The 15,376-nt window shown below is 39.1% G+C and overlaps 1 protein-coding gene across 1 annotated transcript in view; it reads left to right on the top strand.

The window, feature by feature from the left end:
- Nucleotides 1-15,376, top strand: part of ELP3 (elongator acetyltransferase complex subunit 3) — a 112,778-nt gene that overhangs the window by 82,415 nt on the left and 14,987 nt on the right. The window contains exon 14 of the mRNA XM_004270701.4: nt 691-772. Within this exon, the coding sequence (XP_004270749.1) occupies nt 691-772 (82 nt within the window). The remainder of the gene's footprint in view (nt 1-690; nt 773-15,376) is intronic.

The raw sequence follows: 15,376 nt of genomic DNA, 5'->3' as shown, positions 1-15,376 counted from the left end.
AATAGACTGAACCGTATGAAATTGCTATTTTTGAAAGTCAGTAATGGTCTAATACTGGCAATTTCGTATGATTCAACTATTTTGGGATCGAAGGAGATGATAATTTGAAAGAAAGCACTTATGAAATGTTAAAGCACTTCGTAAAGACAAGCAAGCTATGTGATATATATAGTGGAACACTATTCCACTCCCCCAAACAACCTAAATAAATAACTCACTTTTTTAAATTTCAGGAGAATAGGTTAAAACTGCTAATGGTGGATGTAGCATAAACCCCCATATTGGTGATTTAAGAATATTGCCTGGTTTCGAAAAGCTTTTTAGAAATTGAAGGGGTGACTAATAATACAAGGGTAGATGCCCCAGATTTTCATCACCTGGAGATTGCCTAGAACTTGTTTAAAAAGAGACAAGTCGAGAGGCAATTAATTACCCCCTTGCTGTGACTAGATTAGTCACCCACAGAATACCTTTTGATGGCTTTTGTTGCAGAGTTATTCCTAGTCTGCTACAGTGTGCTTCTGGTACAATTGAATAGTGAAACTTTTCCTTACCCCCGTAAATGGTTTTTTGTCACTCTTATCTTAAAAGAGTTTAGCAGCTACAAAATATTACCCTTCTTGTTTTATGGACCCCTCTTAATGACTTCTTCCCTTCTTAATTCCCTAACCCCTCCATTGCCTCTTACAGGGATTTGGCATGCTACTGATGGAGGAAGCAGAAAGAATAGCTAGAGAAGAACATGGATCTGGGAAAATAGCTGTTATATCAGGTAACTGGGGGAGGGCAAAGTTCATGATTCGTTCACATTTTTAACTTGGTACCACAATGAAAAGTACCTCAGGCCTCTCTTTTCCCCATATATGATTATATGTTCAAAATTGGGCAGAGCCAAATAGGGAAAGGCTGGTGCTTCCTGTAAGCAGTTTGGCGGAATAGAGCTTGCAGAAGCTCTCCATCTCTTGAGTGGCCAGGCCAGTAATCCATATCCTGTCTTCCTCGTGGTCTGTCACACTGGTCTCTTGTGCTTTGTGCCCAGTTACTCTGTCTGGGAAAAATGAAATTTGATGATATGGATCTAAGAAAATCATAAGTCAGTGTGGAGATTTGTCAGCATCATTCTGGAAATTAAAACAGAACCTAGTTGCCAGTACAAGATGTTGAAAGGCAGAGTTCCTTGCTCCTTAAAAATTGTTTTCAGTGACTTTGTTCCTGGGGGACAGATTTCCCCTGTTTGGAAGCTTTCCCCTTACCTTGCCTAGGACATCAGGTAAGTGGAGAAGTGGGCATGTAAAGGAAGGCCTGCTGTAAGTGGAGCAAGAAATAACACATATGCACCCTTTCACTCATATCCTCACAGACTTTGCTGTTCTCAATAAGAAGCTAACATGGTGAAAGCCATGATCAAGATTCAGGTTATTTTCCCTCCAGCATTTGTTTTCCCATTAGACTATGGCATTATTAAACGAAAGTTGAAATGACACTTTTTTTTAAAAAATCAGTAAGTTGTTGCCAATCAATAAATCAGTACCTTTGCCCAGATTTCAATGATTCCAAATACGGAAATGTAATGACCCAGGCTCACTTAATCGATTATTCAGTCTGGCTATGGTTTTTGGCATTATCCAGACAGATAATAAGCATTTTTTAACATGGCTAGCTCTATGTTTCTGTGTTATCTTTAATATTTTTTATTGAAGTACAGTTGATTTACAGTGTTGTACTAATTTCTGCTGTACAGCAAAGTGACTCAGTTATACACATATATACATTCTTTTTTATACTCTTTTCCATTATGGTTTACTCCAGGAGACTGGATATAGTTACCTGTGATATACAGTAGGACCTTGTTGTTTATCCATTCTGAATGTAACAGTTTGTATCTACTAACCCCAAACTCCCAGTCCATCCCTCTCCCTCCCGCTCCCCCTCCCCCCTTGGCAACCACAAGTCTCTTCTCTGTTTTTTCTGTGTTATCTTTAATCCCACTAAAGAAGTAGGAACTAAATGAGGTTCACCTAATTGGTGCCAATATTTGTAATAAAAAAAATGTTTACTTCTCATTTGTTTAGCCTGTGGTTGTCCAGAAGTCAGCCTTTCCTGGTACCAGGAAAGAGCCAGACCAACTCAGAGCTCTTTGTACATGTGCACCCGTGGATTACCCGAAATTTCAGTGGCCTCTTTTGCCAGCGCACTGTCAGTGTTTTCAGTACAGTACTTCCCAAGCGTTAATGTGCTTGTGAATCATCTGGAGATCTTGTTAAAATGCAGATTCTGACTCATTAGGTCTGGGGTGGGGCCTGAAAGCCTAGATTTCTAACCAGCACCCAGTGATAACCTATACTGATTGTCTTCAGACCATACTTTGAGTAGCAAGGGTTTTAGTATTCTCTTCCAAATGTAGTATTCTCTTTCAGATCACTAAGGTAAAGGTATTCTCTGTGACCCTGGCAGTGCCTGCATTCCCAAAGTCTGATATGCAGTCAAGTGATTTTCTGGTATCTGTGGGAACTTGATCAGTTTTAAAACTGAAGGGCATCTGTATTCTTTTTTTTTCTTAATTTTTTTTTTTTTTTTTTTGGCTGTGTTGGTTCTTCGTTGCTGCACGTGGGCTTTCTCTAGTTGCGGTGAGAGGGTCTACTCTGTTGCAGTGTGCGGGCTTCTCACTGCGGTGGCTTCTTTTGTTGCAGAGCATGGGTTCTAGGCGCAAGGGCTTCAGTAGTTGTGGCGCACGGGCTCAGTAGTTGTGGCTCATGGGCTCTAGAGCACAGGCTCAGTAGTTGTGGTGCATGGGCTTAGTTGCTCTGTGGCATGTGGGATCTTCCCCAACCAGGGCTCGAACCCATGTCCCCTGCATTGGCAGGCGGATTCTTAACCACGGCGCCACCAGGGAAGTCCCAGGGCATCTGTATTCTTTCACTTCTCCATTATATTTAATTTGCCTTCATGATATCTATCTCTTTTTAGAAATGTTACATGCAGAGAGGGGCCTCTGACTTGCCTGAGGTCACATTCAGTTGCCTGTAAGAGCCTCAGTTTCTGCTTTTTGAGCAGTGTCTTTCTAAGTGGAAATCAGCGTCTGTCCTCTTTCTAGCCTTTTGTTATACTCTAAATAATAGCTCAATTTCAGATCATCTGCTTGTAGAACTTTTAAAATAACAAGAAGAGACTTGCTAAAAATAACAGGGAAGAACCTTTCTGCTTATTAGTTGTCACAGTAAGACTTCTTGGTTTCTGTACAGGGGTTTCTCTTAGCCAGAGGGTTTCTACAGAAGCAGCCCTGGAATGCATTCTTGGCGCTCAAGGGAGTTCTGTGTTACTTCCTGTCTCTCTGGTCTGTGAGCTTCCCCACCACTGCTCTGTGCTGGGGAAACCAGCTAGGGCCTTGACTTGCTGTTTGACTGACAACCTGATCACTCTTCAAATGAAAACACCAAGAACATTTACTCTGTGTGATGCATTTTATTTCTCTAATTTAGTAATATATTACTGTTCTATTTAAGTTTCTGAATCAGACATCTGAGGCGTCCATTATTCAGAACTTCAAGGAAGGCAGATTTAAAATGTTTTTTTTTAACATAATGTGTTCTTTGGTTGTTTTTTTTCTTCCATATTTGTTCAGTTGACTTTGGTCTTTCTGATTTAAGTACAGTGCTGTGTGTGTGTGTGTTTAATTGGTTTTTGTAAAAAGTGAATTATTCTCCATAGGTTGATCCTTAGAATGCAAATCTCCTTGTGATAGTACTGGTGCTTGTGTGCTGCATTTATTCACAAGACTTCATTAGATGTGGTGTGTAAGAAGAGACACTTGGACGGGGGTGTTAGGATTCTATTCCTGCACTGACAGTAGCTCTCCTTGTGATCTTGAATAATGTTGCTTGATCTCCATGGACCTTTATTTCTCTACTAAAAATAAGTGGGTTAGGTTATCTTTTACAGTTCTAACAGTCTAGAATTCTGCCCCTTAATATCTTCATTTCTTTTAGTTCTCAACAAGACCAACTATGCTGTACTGATTACATATGAAGTAGATTCTTTTCTAAAACCATATTAAGAGACCCTTTAATTTCATTAGTAATTGATCTCAGTCTCATTTAGTTTGGGGTATTTGATGATAAAGTTTCCCATAGGTAGCTAATCCTAGCCATGATTTGTGGAGGTATGTCTATTTCTGTCCCAAGTAGTGATATTTTATGACCTGTGTCCTACTTTTTTTTTCCCTGACCTTGTCCTTTATTTGTAAATCCATCTTTGTTCTGGTCTGTAGGCTTTTGCATAACTCATACACGGTGGTGGTCTAGGTATTCTGTCCTGGCATAACTAGTAGCTTGAGTAAAGGGAGAGACAGATCATTTATCATTCTGGTTTCTGTGACTGTAAGAGGAATGCATTTATGTAGAATTTTTTTTTAATTACATCCTGATTCATTGTGACTTCCCTTCATCTTGCCAGCAGATTTTCTCTGTTTTCTTGGATTTATAACCTTTGATTCTGCCTCTAGACAATATTATTAACTACACAGTAGATGTGATTTGAATCACTAGTCAGAAAGACTCCATATAGTCTATTTTTCCATATTAAAAACCAAATTGTTTTTATCTGTTACCTCAAGATATTTTGTTAATAAAAGGTACATACTGTATATTTTATAGCTGATTTATCTTTTTTAAAAGACTAACTTTATAGCTACATGAGAAAACTGAAAACTTGTTTATCAGAGTCCAATGAAGCTCTTTCTCAGAGTGACTTTTAAGTTTATTCATTCTGCTTAAGTATATAAAATTGTCTTAGTAAGTAAACTGTGTGTTTTAAAATTAACCATCAACTCTAAATGTGAAAATGAAACAAAGCAAAAATGAAATGGCTAAACTTCATCAACATCGAAACACTACGTGTATTGAGTATCTCCTGTGTGTGGGGAACATGGACTGAGAGGGCAGAGAGAGGAAGGAGGAGATGCCACCCTGCCTTTGAGGGATGTTGATGGGGCCAGAGCAGCTCGCTCAGTCTTCACCCTGCAGATTGTCCTTAACTGCAGAGGAAGACAAATTTTTCCCTACTTAGACTATTTCTCAACTCAGGATTAGTTGCTTCAGCGTAAGAAAATCATCTTTTCCTACATACAAAAATGGGTAAATCAGTAGTATGAGAACAACCAGCTTATAATGTGTAGGCAGGAAATAACAGTTAATTGCTGCTAAATATCTAAGCAGTTAATTAATCTAAGCAGTTAATTAAGTTAATTAATACTTAAGTCCAAGTACTTTAGTATCTTTCATCAACTTACTCATGTAGCTTCGATCAGCACACATCTGTTTAAGATTAACAAATCGTATCTCCTTAAAAGCCATGATGTTTATCTACTTGGATGATCAGCATTCTTTCCTTTAAAAACGTTAAGATGGAGCAGTTTTTTCCTTCCCTCTCATATGGTGTAAAGTGCAAAGATTACACTGTAGAACTTAACCATAACATTTGAAATGCCATCACTAATAATCACCATGGAAACTGGAGATCTCTGATGTCACACTGCCCATGTGATTTCTCAAAGGGCAGATATAACTGTTGATAGCCACTATTTAAAGAGCCACTTAATACCTCCAACAAAATGATTTTTTTTCCTTTAGGCAATTTTGGCTAGGCATCAGATCCAATCATGTTCCTGTTTCTGTTTGCCAAGCTAATTGCTGTGCATCAAGATGAACAGCTATTCCCCAAGCTCCCCCTACTACCTTCGTCATAAGCGGTATCCTATTTGTGTTCTTTCAAGTAGAAAATTAACATGGCCATTGGCCAAGAATTGTACCAGGCTGACGGATCAAACGATGATGAGAAACGAGGAAAATGTCTGAGTGTTTGATGACAGAAATCACTGAAGTCAGAGGCTGATAGCCATTTTGTTTAAACCTTTTAAAAAGGCAGAGAAGAGGGGAGAAGAGCTTAAATACAGGATGAGCAAACGAGTCACCGTGGGATGACATCGTTCTAGATCATGATGCTCAGAGTTGTATGACTCTAAAGCCACATGTACAATCCCCACTAGTGAAAAAAATCAATGTGCCTGAGACTTATAGCATCCGATATGGCTTCCTGGGACTGAAATTAATGGTCTTGTGCCCCAGAGCCACTGATTAATCAAATGATATGTGGGCAGAAAGTAACAGTCGTTTTGTTTCAATGAACTACCAATGACTGAGATTACTTACTGGGCCCCAGAAACTTGGCCTGTATTCCAGGCTGTGACACATCTCCCTCCTTTTGAGGTAAAGGTAGTTTTATTCTTTGCATTATAATCTAATTGGAAAAAAAAAAAAGGGTACATTTGTAACTAGATCTGTCTGGTAATGGACTTGTAATCATTACCAAAATGCCTAGGAAAGCTTTCCTTATTTTGGCTTACCTATTTGCTAATGGACACAGGAAGCCTGCCAAATGCAAACCGGTTTGTGCCGCATGTGTTAATATAGGACTTCTCAGGAAGGGAAAAGGCTGTTTGCTCTTTTATAGCTTCTGTTTCATCCCTTTACATAATTTATCTTTTCATAAATTATCCCCTAACTATTCCCTCGTTAAATGCACATTATTAGGGCTCTGTATATTCCTCTGTTTCTTTCATTTTGATATTCTGACTGTGATCATACATATTTCTTTTTTGGTGCATGTTCCAGTGGGATTTTGTTGTGGTGGTGGTGAATATCTTTCTTTTCAAGAACAATAGGTACAACATAAAATATTGCTTTACAACAAGAACTTTATTAATTTCATCGTCTTTATTAATCAGACTAGCACTGATGACATAGAATACTTAGCTTGGTATCAGATTAGCTAAATGTGTGCTAAGTGGTGTCTGTATTGCTGTGGAGGCATTGATGCATAGCTCACTTCAGGACTCTTTATTCCCTGACTTGATGTTTATTCATTTATAGATGAATCAGGTACCAGTTATATAGTACATTGCATATCAAGTGCATTGGACCCATCTCTCACTTGGCATCACATGACTATATTAATTAATGCATGTTTTTCAAATATTCCCAAATAGGCCATTAGTCAGTTTCCACTGTTTGGATCTTGTGGGCAAGTGAATTTTTGGTGACGTTTCCTAGGCAGAAGCTAGTGATACCAGTAGATATGCTGGCACTGGAGGAACAGGATTTGCATTTGGCAAGTGCTGTTGCTCTTCCCACATCCATGCTGTCAAGTCTTCCTGTGTCTCCGAAACGTGCAGGTTAAAGTCTCGGAGGATAGCCTTGCTAATTTGGCTGACACACCTACGTTTGTAGACTTTTTCTCCCCATTCCTGTTCCCTTTTGTTTATGGGTATTGGGAATGATAGCTGTATACTTCTGCTTGGGTAGAGGAATAGAGTTATGTGGTCCCTAATAATATGCCCGAGAGGTCTGGGAGCTTTAAGATAAAGGACCGCCTTTATTGTAAAGTTACATGCTTCACAGGCTTTTTTCTGAGCAAGGACGCCTTTTCCAAAGTGGTCTAGCCTGCACTGCTCACCATCTGCTGTCTATCACAAAGGCTCTTTTATGGTTTGTTGCAGTGTTAACTCCTTACCAGTGTAACGTTCATGTGATTAGTACTGTGCTTTTCTCTAAATGTTTGACATTGCTATAACCCATTCAATTTGATAAAGCTTTTCTCTTTTAGATCTGTTAGAGGCAGGGCTTTGGCAGATTCTTCCCATTTGGGTGAGCAGGTAACTAAATAATGCTGGAAAATACTGATGCTCCCGTTTTTTAGCAACAACCAAGATACTGATATTATAGAGCCTTTTTAGTTTGGGCATTTCTAATTCCAGCAAGACATACACAGGGGATTTCTTTGGTCAGTCTGGCTTAAACTGCTGACTCTAACCAACGGCTCACATTTTCAAGACATTAAGTGGTGGATTTAGGTTTTAGATTGTAGCCACAGGGTAACGTTTCCTTACGCACCTGATCCTGTGCCTCCCAATGCATCCAGTTGTTCAGTTTGCCCACCATTTGTGAATGAATCACTGATGTCTAGTGTACCAGTCAGAAGCCCCAGATCTATACCCTGTGTGGTCTGTTACCTCTTACTGCAAATCCTACTAACTAGTGGTTGTCTGGGTTATTTATTGTGGTGGAACACACCACCCCAAAATTTAGTGGCTTCAAACAACCATTTTATTTGCTCAGTGATTCTCTAGGTCAGACATTCAGCAGGGCATGGAGAAGATGGCTTGTCTCTGTTCCATGATGTCTAGGGCCTCGGCTGGAGTGGCTTGAATGGCTGGCAGCTGCTGGGGTGGCTTGCCTAGAGTCTGTCTTCTAGCTGGTAGCGGGTGCTGGCTGAGACTGTCCACATGAGCACCTTGCTGCTTCTCCACATGCCTTGAACTGCTCCTAGCATGAAGGCTGGCCTCTAAGAGGAGGGAGGAAAGGCCTCGGTTTAGAAGTTGCAGAACATCTTATATGCATCATTTATCGCTGTGTAATAAAAAAGCCACAAGACGTAGTGGCTGAAAACAACAAGCCGTTATCTCATGGTCCCTGTAGGTAAGGAATCCAGAAGGGACCTAGCTGGGTGCCTCTGGCTCACAGCATCTCATAAAGCTGCATGTACAGTGTCAGCCGGGACTGTAATCATTTCAAGATTCAATTGGGATGGAAGGGTCACTTCCAAGTTCACTGTATGGTTTTTGGCAGGCTTCAGTTTCTCACGGGCCGTTGGTCTCAGGGCCACCGTTCCTCCCCATGCCATGTGGGCCTCTCCGTGGGGCTGCTCATCACGTGGCAGCCTGCTTCCCCCAGCAGAGTGATCACAGAGACAGAGTCCCTTTGACATGGAAGCCTAGTCTTCATAGCCTGGTCTCAGAAGAGAGCCGACGAGTCTAACGCCACCTTCAAGGGAAAGGGAGTACACATGACTGTGAATACCGGGAGACAGTGAACTTCGAGGGTCATTTTAGAGACTTCCTGCTACGATGTGACTTCTGCCCCATTTTTTTGGGTTAAGGAAGTCATTGGGCCAGCCCAGATTTAAAGGGAAAGGAAAAAATCCCACTTCTCAAAGAGAGAGGCTCTGGTAGTGACCATCTTTGGATACTAAGTGAGCGAATACACTTTCATTAACTTGTGATTAATAGGCATCCAGCCCCTTTCTACAGGAAACTTCAGGTAGCCTTCTCCCAGGATGGACTGTCTTTGGGCATACCTAGCATTAGGGGTTCTTGTCCCCGTCCTGATGTCAGTATTTTCATGCAGCCATCATGCAGCACAGGCACACCTAACACTGTCTTAAGCGGAGTTTGGCAGGCCGCACAAGAAGCACCTGCATCTGACCTATGTCTGCCCTCTCTTCCATGAGGACATTCCTCTGTTTCCCCTTACAGGCCTGTCTAAATGTCTCACGCTTTAGGTCTAAGATGTTGCCCATTTATGTCTTCCTTCTAGGCTATGGAATATAGAAGAGCATCTTAGGCAAGGGTACATGCTTTCCCTAGGGAGATCTGACCCTAATCGACGGACCTTCCTTCCTCTCCATAAATACCGAAGATAGTTAATGCACCTTAAAGACTTTTCCCCCCCATTTGGGGAAGCAGTAAATTGTATATAACATAAAATTTGCCATTACAACCATTTTTAAGTACACAGTTCAGTGACATTAGTTACATTCACAATGTTGTGCAACCATCACCACTATTTCCAAAACATTTTCATCACCCCAGACAGAAACTCTGTACTCACTAAGCAGTAATTCCCAATTTCACCATCTCCCAAGCCCCTGGTAACTTCTTTTTTTTTTTTTTTAACATCTTTATTGGGGTATAATTGCTTTACAGTGGTGTGTTAGTTTCTGCTTTATAACAAAGTGAATCAGTATACATATACATATGTTCCCATATCTCTTCCCTCTTGCGTCTCCCTCCCTCCCACCCTCCCTATCCCACCCCTCCAGGCGGTCACAAAGCACCGAGCCTATATCCCTGTGCCATGCGGCTGCTTCCCACTAGCTATCTACCTTACGTTTGTTAGTGTATATATGTCCATGACTCTCTCTCGCCCTGTCACAGCTCACACTTCCCCCTCCCCATATCCTCAAGTCCGTTCTCCAGTAAGTCTGTGTCTTTATTCCTGTCTTACCCCTAGGTTCTTCATGACATTTTTTTTCTTAAATTCCATATATATGTGTTAGCATACGGTATTTGTCTTTTTCTTTCTGACTTACTTCACTCTGTATGACAGACTCTAGGTCTATCCACCTCATTACAAATAGCTCAATTTCATTTCTTTTTATGGCTGAGTAATATTCCATTGTGTATATGTGCCACATCTTCTTTATCCATTCATCCGATGATGGGAGAAAATATTTGCAAATGAAGCAACTGACAAAGGATTAATCTCCAAAATTTACAAGCAGCTCATGCAGCTCAATAACAAAAAAACAAACAACCCAATCCAAAAATGGGCAGAAGACCTAAATAGGCATTTCTCCAAAGAAGATATACAGACTGCCAACAAACACATGAAAGAATGCAACATCATTAATCATTAGAGAAATGCAAATCAAAACTACAATGAGATATCATCTCACACCAGTCAGAATGGCCATCATCAAAAAATCTAGAAACAATAAATGCTGGAGAGGGTGTGGAGAAAAGGGAACCCTCTTGCACTGTTGGTGGGAATGTGAATTGGTTCAGCCACTATGGAGAACAGTATGGAGGTTCCTTAAAAAACTACAAATAGAACTATCATATGACCCAGCAATCCCACTACTGGGCATATACCCTGAGAAAACCGAAATTCAAAAAGAGTCATGTACCACAATGTTCATTGCAGCTTTATTTACAATAGCCCGGAGATGGAAACAACCTCAGTGCCCTGGTAATTTCTAATCTACTTTCTGACTCTGTGAAATGGAATCATACAATATGTGTCCTTTTGTGTCTGGCTTATTTCACTTAGCATAATGTCTTGAAGGCTCATCCATGCTTTACACACACACACACACACACACACACACACACACACACACACACACTCTTGGGTTGTTTCCATCTTTTGACTATTGTGAGTAATGTTGCTATCACGTTGGTATACAAATATCTATTTGAGTCTCTGCTTTCAGTTCCTTTGTGTCTGTACCCAGAAGTGGAGTTGCTGGATCAGTGGTCATTCCATTTAACTTTTTGAGGAGTCACCAAATTGTTCTCTACAGCTGCTGCATCATTTTACTTTCCCATCAACAGTGCACAAGGGGTGCAATTTCTCCACATCCTTGCCTGCACTTGTTATTTTCCGTTTTTTTTTTTTTTTCTTATTTTATAGCCATCCTAATGATATGAAGTGATGTTTTATTGGGGTTTCGGCTTACATTTCCTTGATGACTAAAATGATGTTGAACATCTTTTTGTGTGCTTGTCATTTGTGCCTTTTAAAAAATGTCTATTCAAGTCCTTTGCTCATTTTTTAATTGGGTTTTTTGTCTTTTTGTTGTTGAGTTGTAGGAATTTTTAATATCCTCTGGCTACAAGACTCTTAAATATTTTCTCCCATATATTTTCATAAAGATAGTGGTCTGTGATTTTCTTTGTAGTGTCTTTGTCTGGCTTTGGTATCAAGGTATTGCTAGCCTCATAGGATGAGTTAGGAAGTGTCCCTCTTCAGTTTTTTGGATGTGTTTGAGAAGGATTGTGGTGTTAATTCTCTAAACATTTGGTAGCAATCACCAGTAAATCCATCTGGTCCTGAGTTTTACTTTGATGGGAGGTTTTTGATTATTGAATCAATCTTTTTACTTGTTACAGGACTATGTAGACTTCCTGTTTCTTCTTGAGTCAGTTTTCGTAGTTTATGTTTCTAGGAATTTGTCCATTTCAACTAGGTTATCCGATGTGTTGGTGTACATACATATTCATATTGTTATTCATATTCTCTTATAATTCTTTTTATTACTGTAAAGTCAGTAGTAATGTTTCCTCTTTCATTTCTGATTTTAGTGATTTGAGTCTTTTTTTCTTTGTACTTTTTTTTTTCATACTTTGTATGATTTCAGTCTTTTAAAATTTATTAAGACTTGTTTTATGGCCTGATATATGATCTAACCTGGAGAATGCTACGTGTCCACTGTGGAAAACGTGTATTCTGTTGTTGTTGGGTGATGTGTTCTGTTAGATCTAATTGGTTTAAAGTGTTGTTCAAGTCCTCCATTATTGAAAATGTGTATGGTAGTCTCCAGCTCTTGTAGAACTATCTATTTCTCCCTTCAGTTCTGTCCATTTTTGCTTCATATATTTTGAGGCTCTGTCATTCGATACATTTATAACTGTTACATACATTATAACTGATACATACATTTATAACTGTTAAACCTTGATGAATTGAACCTTCTATCAATTTGCAACGTCCCTCTTTGTCTCTTATAAACTTTTGTTTACTTAAAATGTGTTTCATTTGATACTAGATCCACCCCAGCTCTCTTTTGGTAATGAGTTATCTTCTTCGTGATTACCTTAGGGATTGCAATTAACATCTTAAATTTATAACAACCTAGTTTGGGTAATAATCATTTTAGTTTGAGTAATATGCAAATATTCTGCTCCTATACATCTCTATCTCTTGTTTACATTGTTACTGTCACAGATTACATCTTTATACCTGTCTGACCTTTGACATAAATTTATAATTATTTTATGAATTTGCCTTTTAAATTATATAGGGAAAAAAGAGGAGTTACAAACCAAAAGAACAATAATATCAGCTTTTTTAATTTACCTATGTAGTTATCTTTACCAGTGTTTACTTATTTCTTCACATGGCTTTGAGTTACTTTGAGTTACTACCTAATATCCTTTTATTTCATCCTGAAGGATTCTTGTAGGGTAGGTTTAGTGATAATAGATTTCCTTAGCTCTGGTTTATCTGGAAATGTCTCAGTTTATCCTTTATCCTTGAAAAATACTTTTGCCAGATAAAGAATTTTTGGTTGACAGTTTTTTTTTTTTTCCAGCACTTTAAATGTGTCACCCCACTTCCTTTCTGACCTCCATGGTTTCTGATGTCAGCTCTTAATCTTATTGAGGATCCCTTGTATGTGACGAGTCACTTCTGTCTTGCTACTTTCAAGATTCTGTTTTTGGCTTTCAACAATTTGACTGGGGACTTCCCTGGTGGGCCAGTGGTTAAGGCTCTGCGCTTTCACTGCAGAGGGCCGGGTGCGATCCCTGGTCAGGGAACTAAGATCTCACATGCCACTCGACACAGCCAAAAAAAAAAAAATTTTTTTTTTTTTTTTTTTTTTTTTTTTGACTATAATGTTCCTTGGTGTGGATCTCTTTAAGTTTATCCTGCTTGGAACTTGTTGAACTTCCTAGGAGTGTAGATTCATGTCTTTCATCAAATTTGGGAAGTTTTTGGGCATTATTTATTTTTTCTACCCTTTCTCTCTCTCATCTCCCTCTGAGACTCCTATGATGTGGTGTTAGTATGCTTGATTGTGGTGGTGTAACACAGGTCCCTTACTTTAGCTATTGTACTTTTCAGCTCCACTATTTCTGTTTGATTCCTTTTTATAATTTATCTTTATTGGGTTCCCCCCTTTGTTCATACAGTGTTCTCATTTCCTTTACTCCTTTTTATTTTCTTTTTTTAATTGAAATAGATTTGACATATAACTGTGTAAGTTTAAGATGTAGAACGTGTTGATTTGTTACATTTATATAATGCAGTATCATTGCCATTTTAGTGTTACACCTCTAAGACATCACATGATTATCATTTCTTTTTTGTGGTGAGAATAAAGATCCAGTCTCTTAGCAGATTTGATATTTATAACACAGTACTGTTGTCTGTAATCATTATATTGTGTATTAGATCACCAGGATTTATTTATCTACAGGTGTCAAGTTTGTACCCTTAAATGGCATCTCTTCTATTTCCCTACCCCGCAGCCACCGGTAGCCACCATCCTATGCTCTCTTTTTACAAGTTTGGCTTTTTCAGATTCCACAAGTGGTATACAGTATTTGTCTCTCTCTATCTGACTTATATCACTTGGCATAATGTCCTCAAGGTTCATCTATGTTGTTGCAAATGGTATGAAAATGAATTTCCACCTTTCTTAGGGCTGAATTATATTTCTCTGTATGTGTGTGTGTGTGTGTGTCTGCGCGCGTGCGTGTGAACAGTTTTTTTATACATTTATTCATTGACATACTTAGGTCGTTTCCATATCTTGGCTATTGTGTATAATGCTACAGTAAACATGGAGGTGCAGATTTCTCTTCAATATCCTGTTTTTATTTCCTTTGGATATATACCCAGAAGTGGAATTTGCTGGATCATATGGTAGTTCTAAATTTTTGAAGAACCTCTGTACTGTTTTCCATAGTGGAAAAAAACATTACCAACTTATATTCCAGCAGTGGTGTACCAGGCTTCCCTTTTCTTCATGTCCTCACCAGCACTTGTTATCTCTTGTGACTTCTTGGTGATGGTCATTCTAACGGATGTGAGGTGCTATCACATTGTGGTTCTGACTTACATTTCCATGATGATTAGTGATGTTGAACACGTTTTCATGTCCCTTTTGGCCATTTGAATGTTTTCTATGGCCAATAGGAAAAATGTCTATTTAGTTCCTCTGCCAGTTTTTTTAATCAGATTTTTTTTATTGAGTTATATGAGTTTTTATATATTTTGGATATTAACTCCTTATCCAGTATATGGTTTGCAAATATAAATATTTTCTCCCATTCTGTAGGTAGCCTTTTCATTTTGTTTTTGTTTTTTTTTTTGCAGTGCAGAGGCTTTTTAGTTTGATGCAGTCCCACTTATTGACTTCTGCTTTTGTTGTTTGTGCTCCTTTAGTTCTTTGACATGATTTCCTTTAGCTCCTTGAGCATAACTGAGACAGTTGACTTTGCCTAGTAATCAGTGTTTAAGATTCCTCAGGCATAGTTTCTGTCCACTTCTCTCTTTCTTGTGAATGAGTCTTAGTTTCCTGTTTTTGGTATGCTTTGCAATTTTTTTGTTTAGAACTGCACATACTCAATTATAAAAGTCAGATTCTCTCCCTCCTCGGGGATTGCTCTTAAGGGCTGTAGTCATCCACTTGTATTTCTTCAAGCTATTTTGGCAAAGTCAGTATTCTTTGTTGCATGTGCTCACTAAAATTTCTTGTCTCATTTTCTCTGCAATCAGCCTGTGACCTGACAGGGATTTCCTTAAATGTCTGAATCTTTTTTAAAAAGGTGGTAAGGGAATACAATAGATACCCTTACTGCCCACCCTGGCTCCAGCTGGCCACTCTAGGAGAGGGGGATGGTAGGTGGTTCACATCTGCTGCCCTCTTACCAAAGGGCAGCGGCCCCTCCCTTCATCAGGCACTCCCCTGGTTG

This window comes from Orcinus orca, chromosome 6 (genome assembly GCF_937001465.1).
Source record: "Orcinus orca chromosome 6, mOrcOrc1.1, whole genome shotgun sequence".
NCBI lineage: Eukaryota > Metazoa > Chordata > Mammalia > Artiodactyla > Delphinidae > Orcinus > Orcinus orca.
Note: the sequence above shows the minus strand (reverse complement) of the source record. Positions and strands in the feature narration are given on the sequence as shown.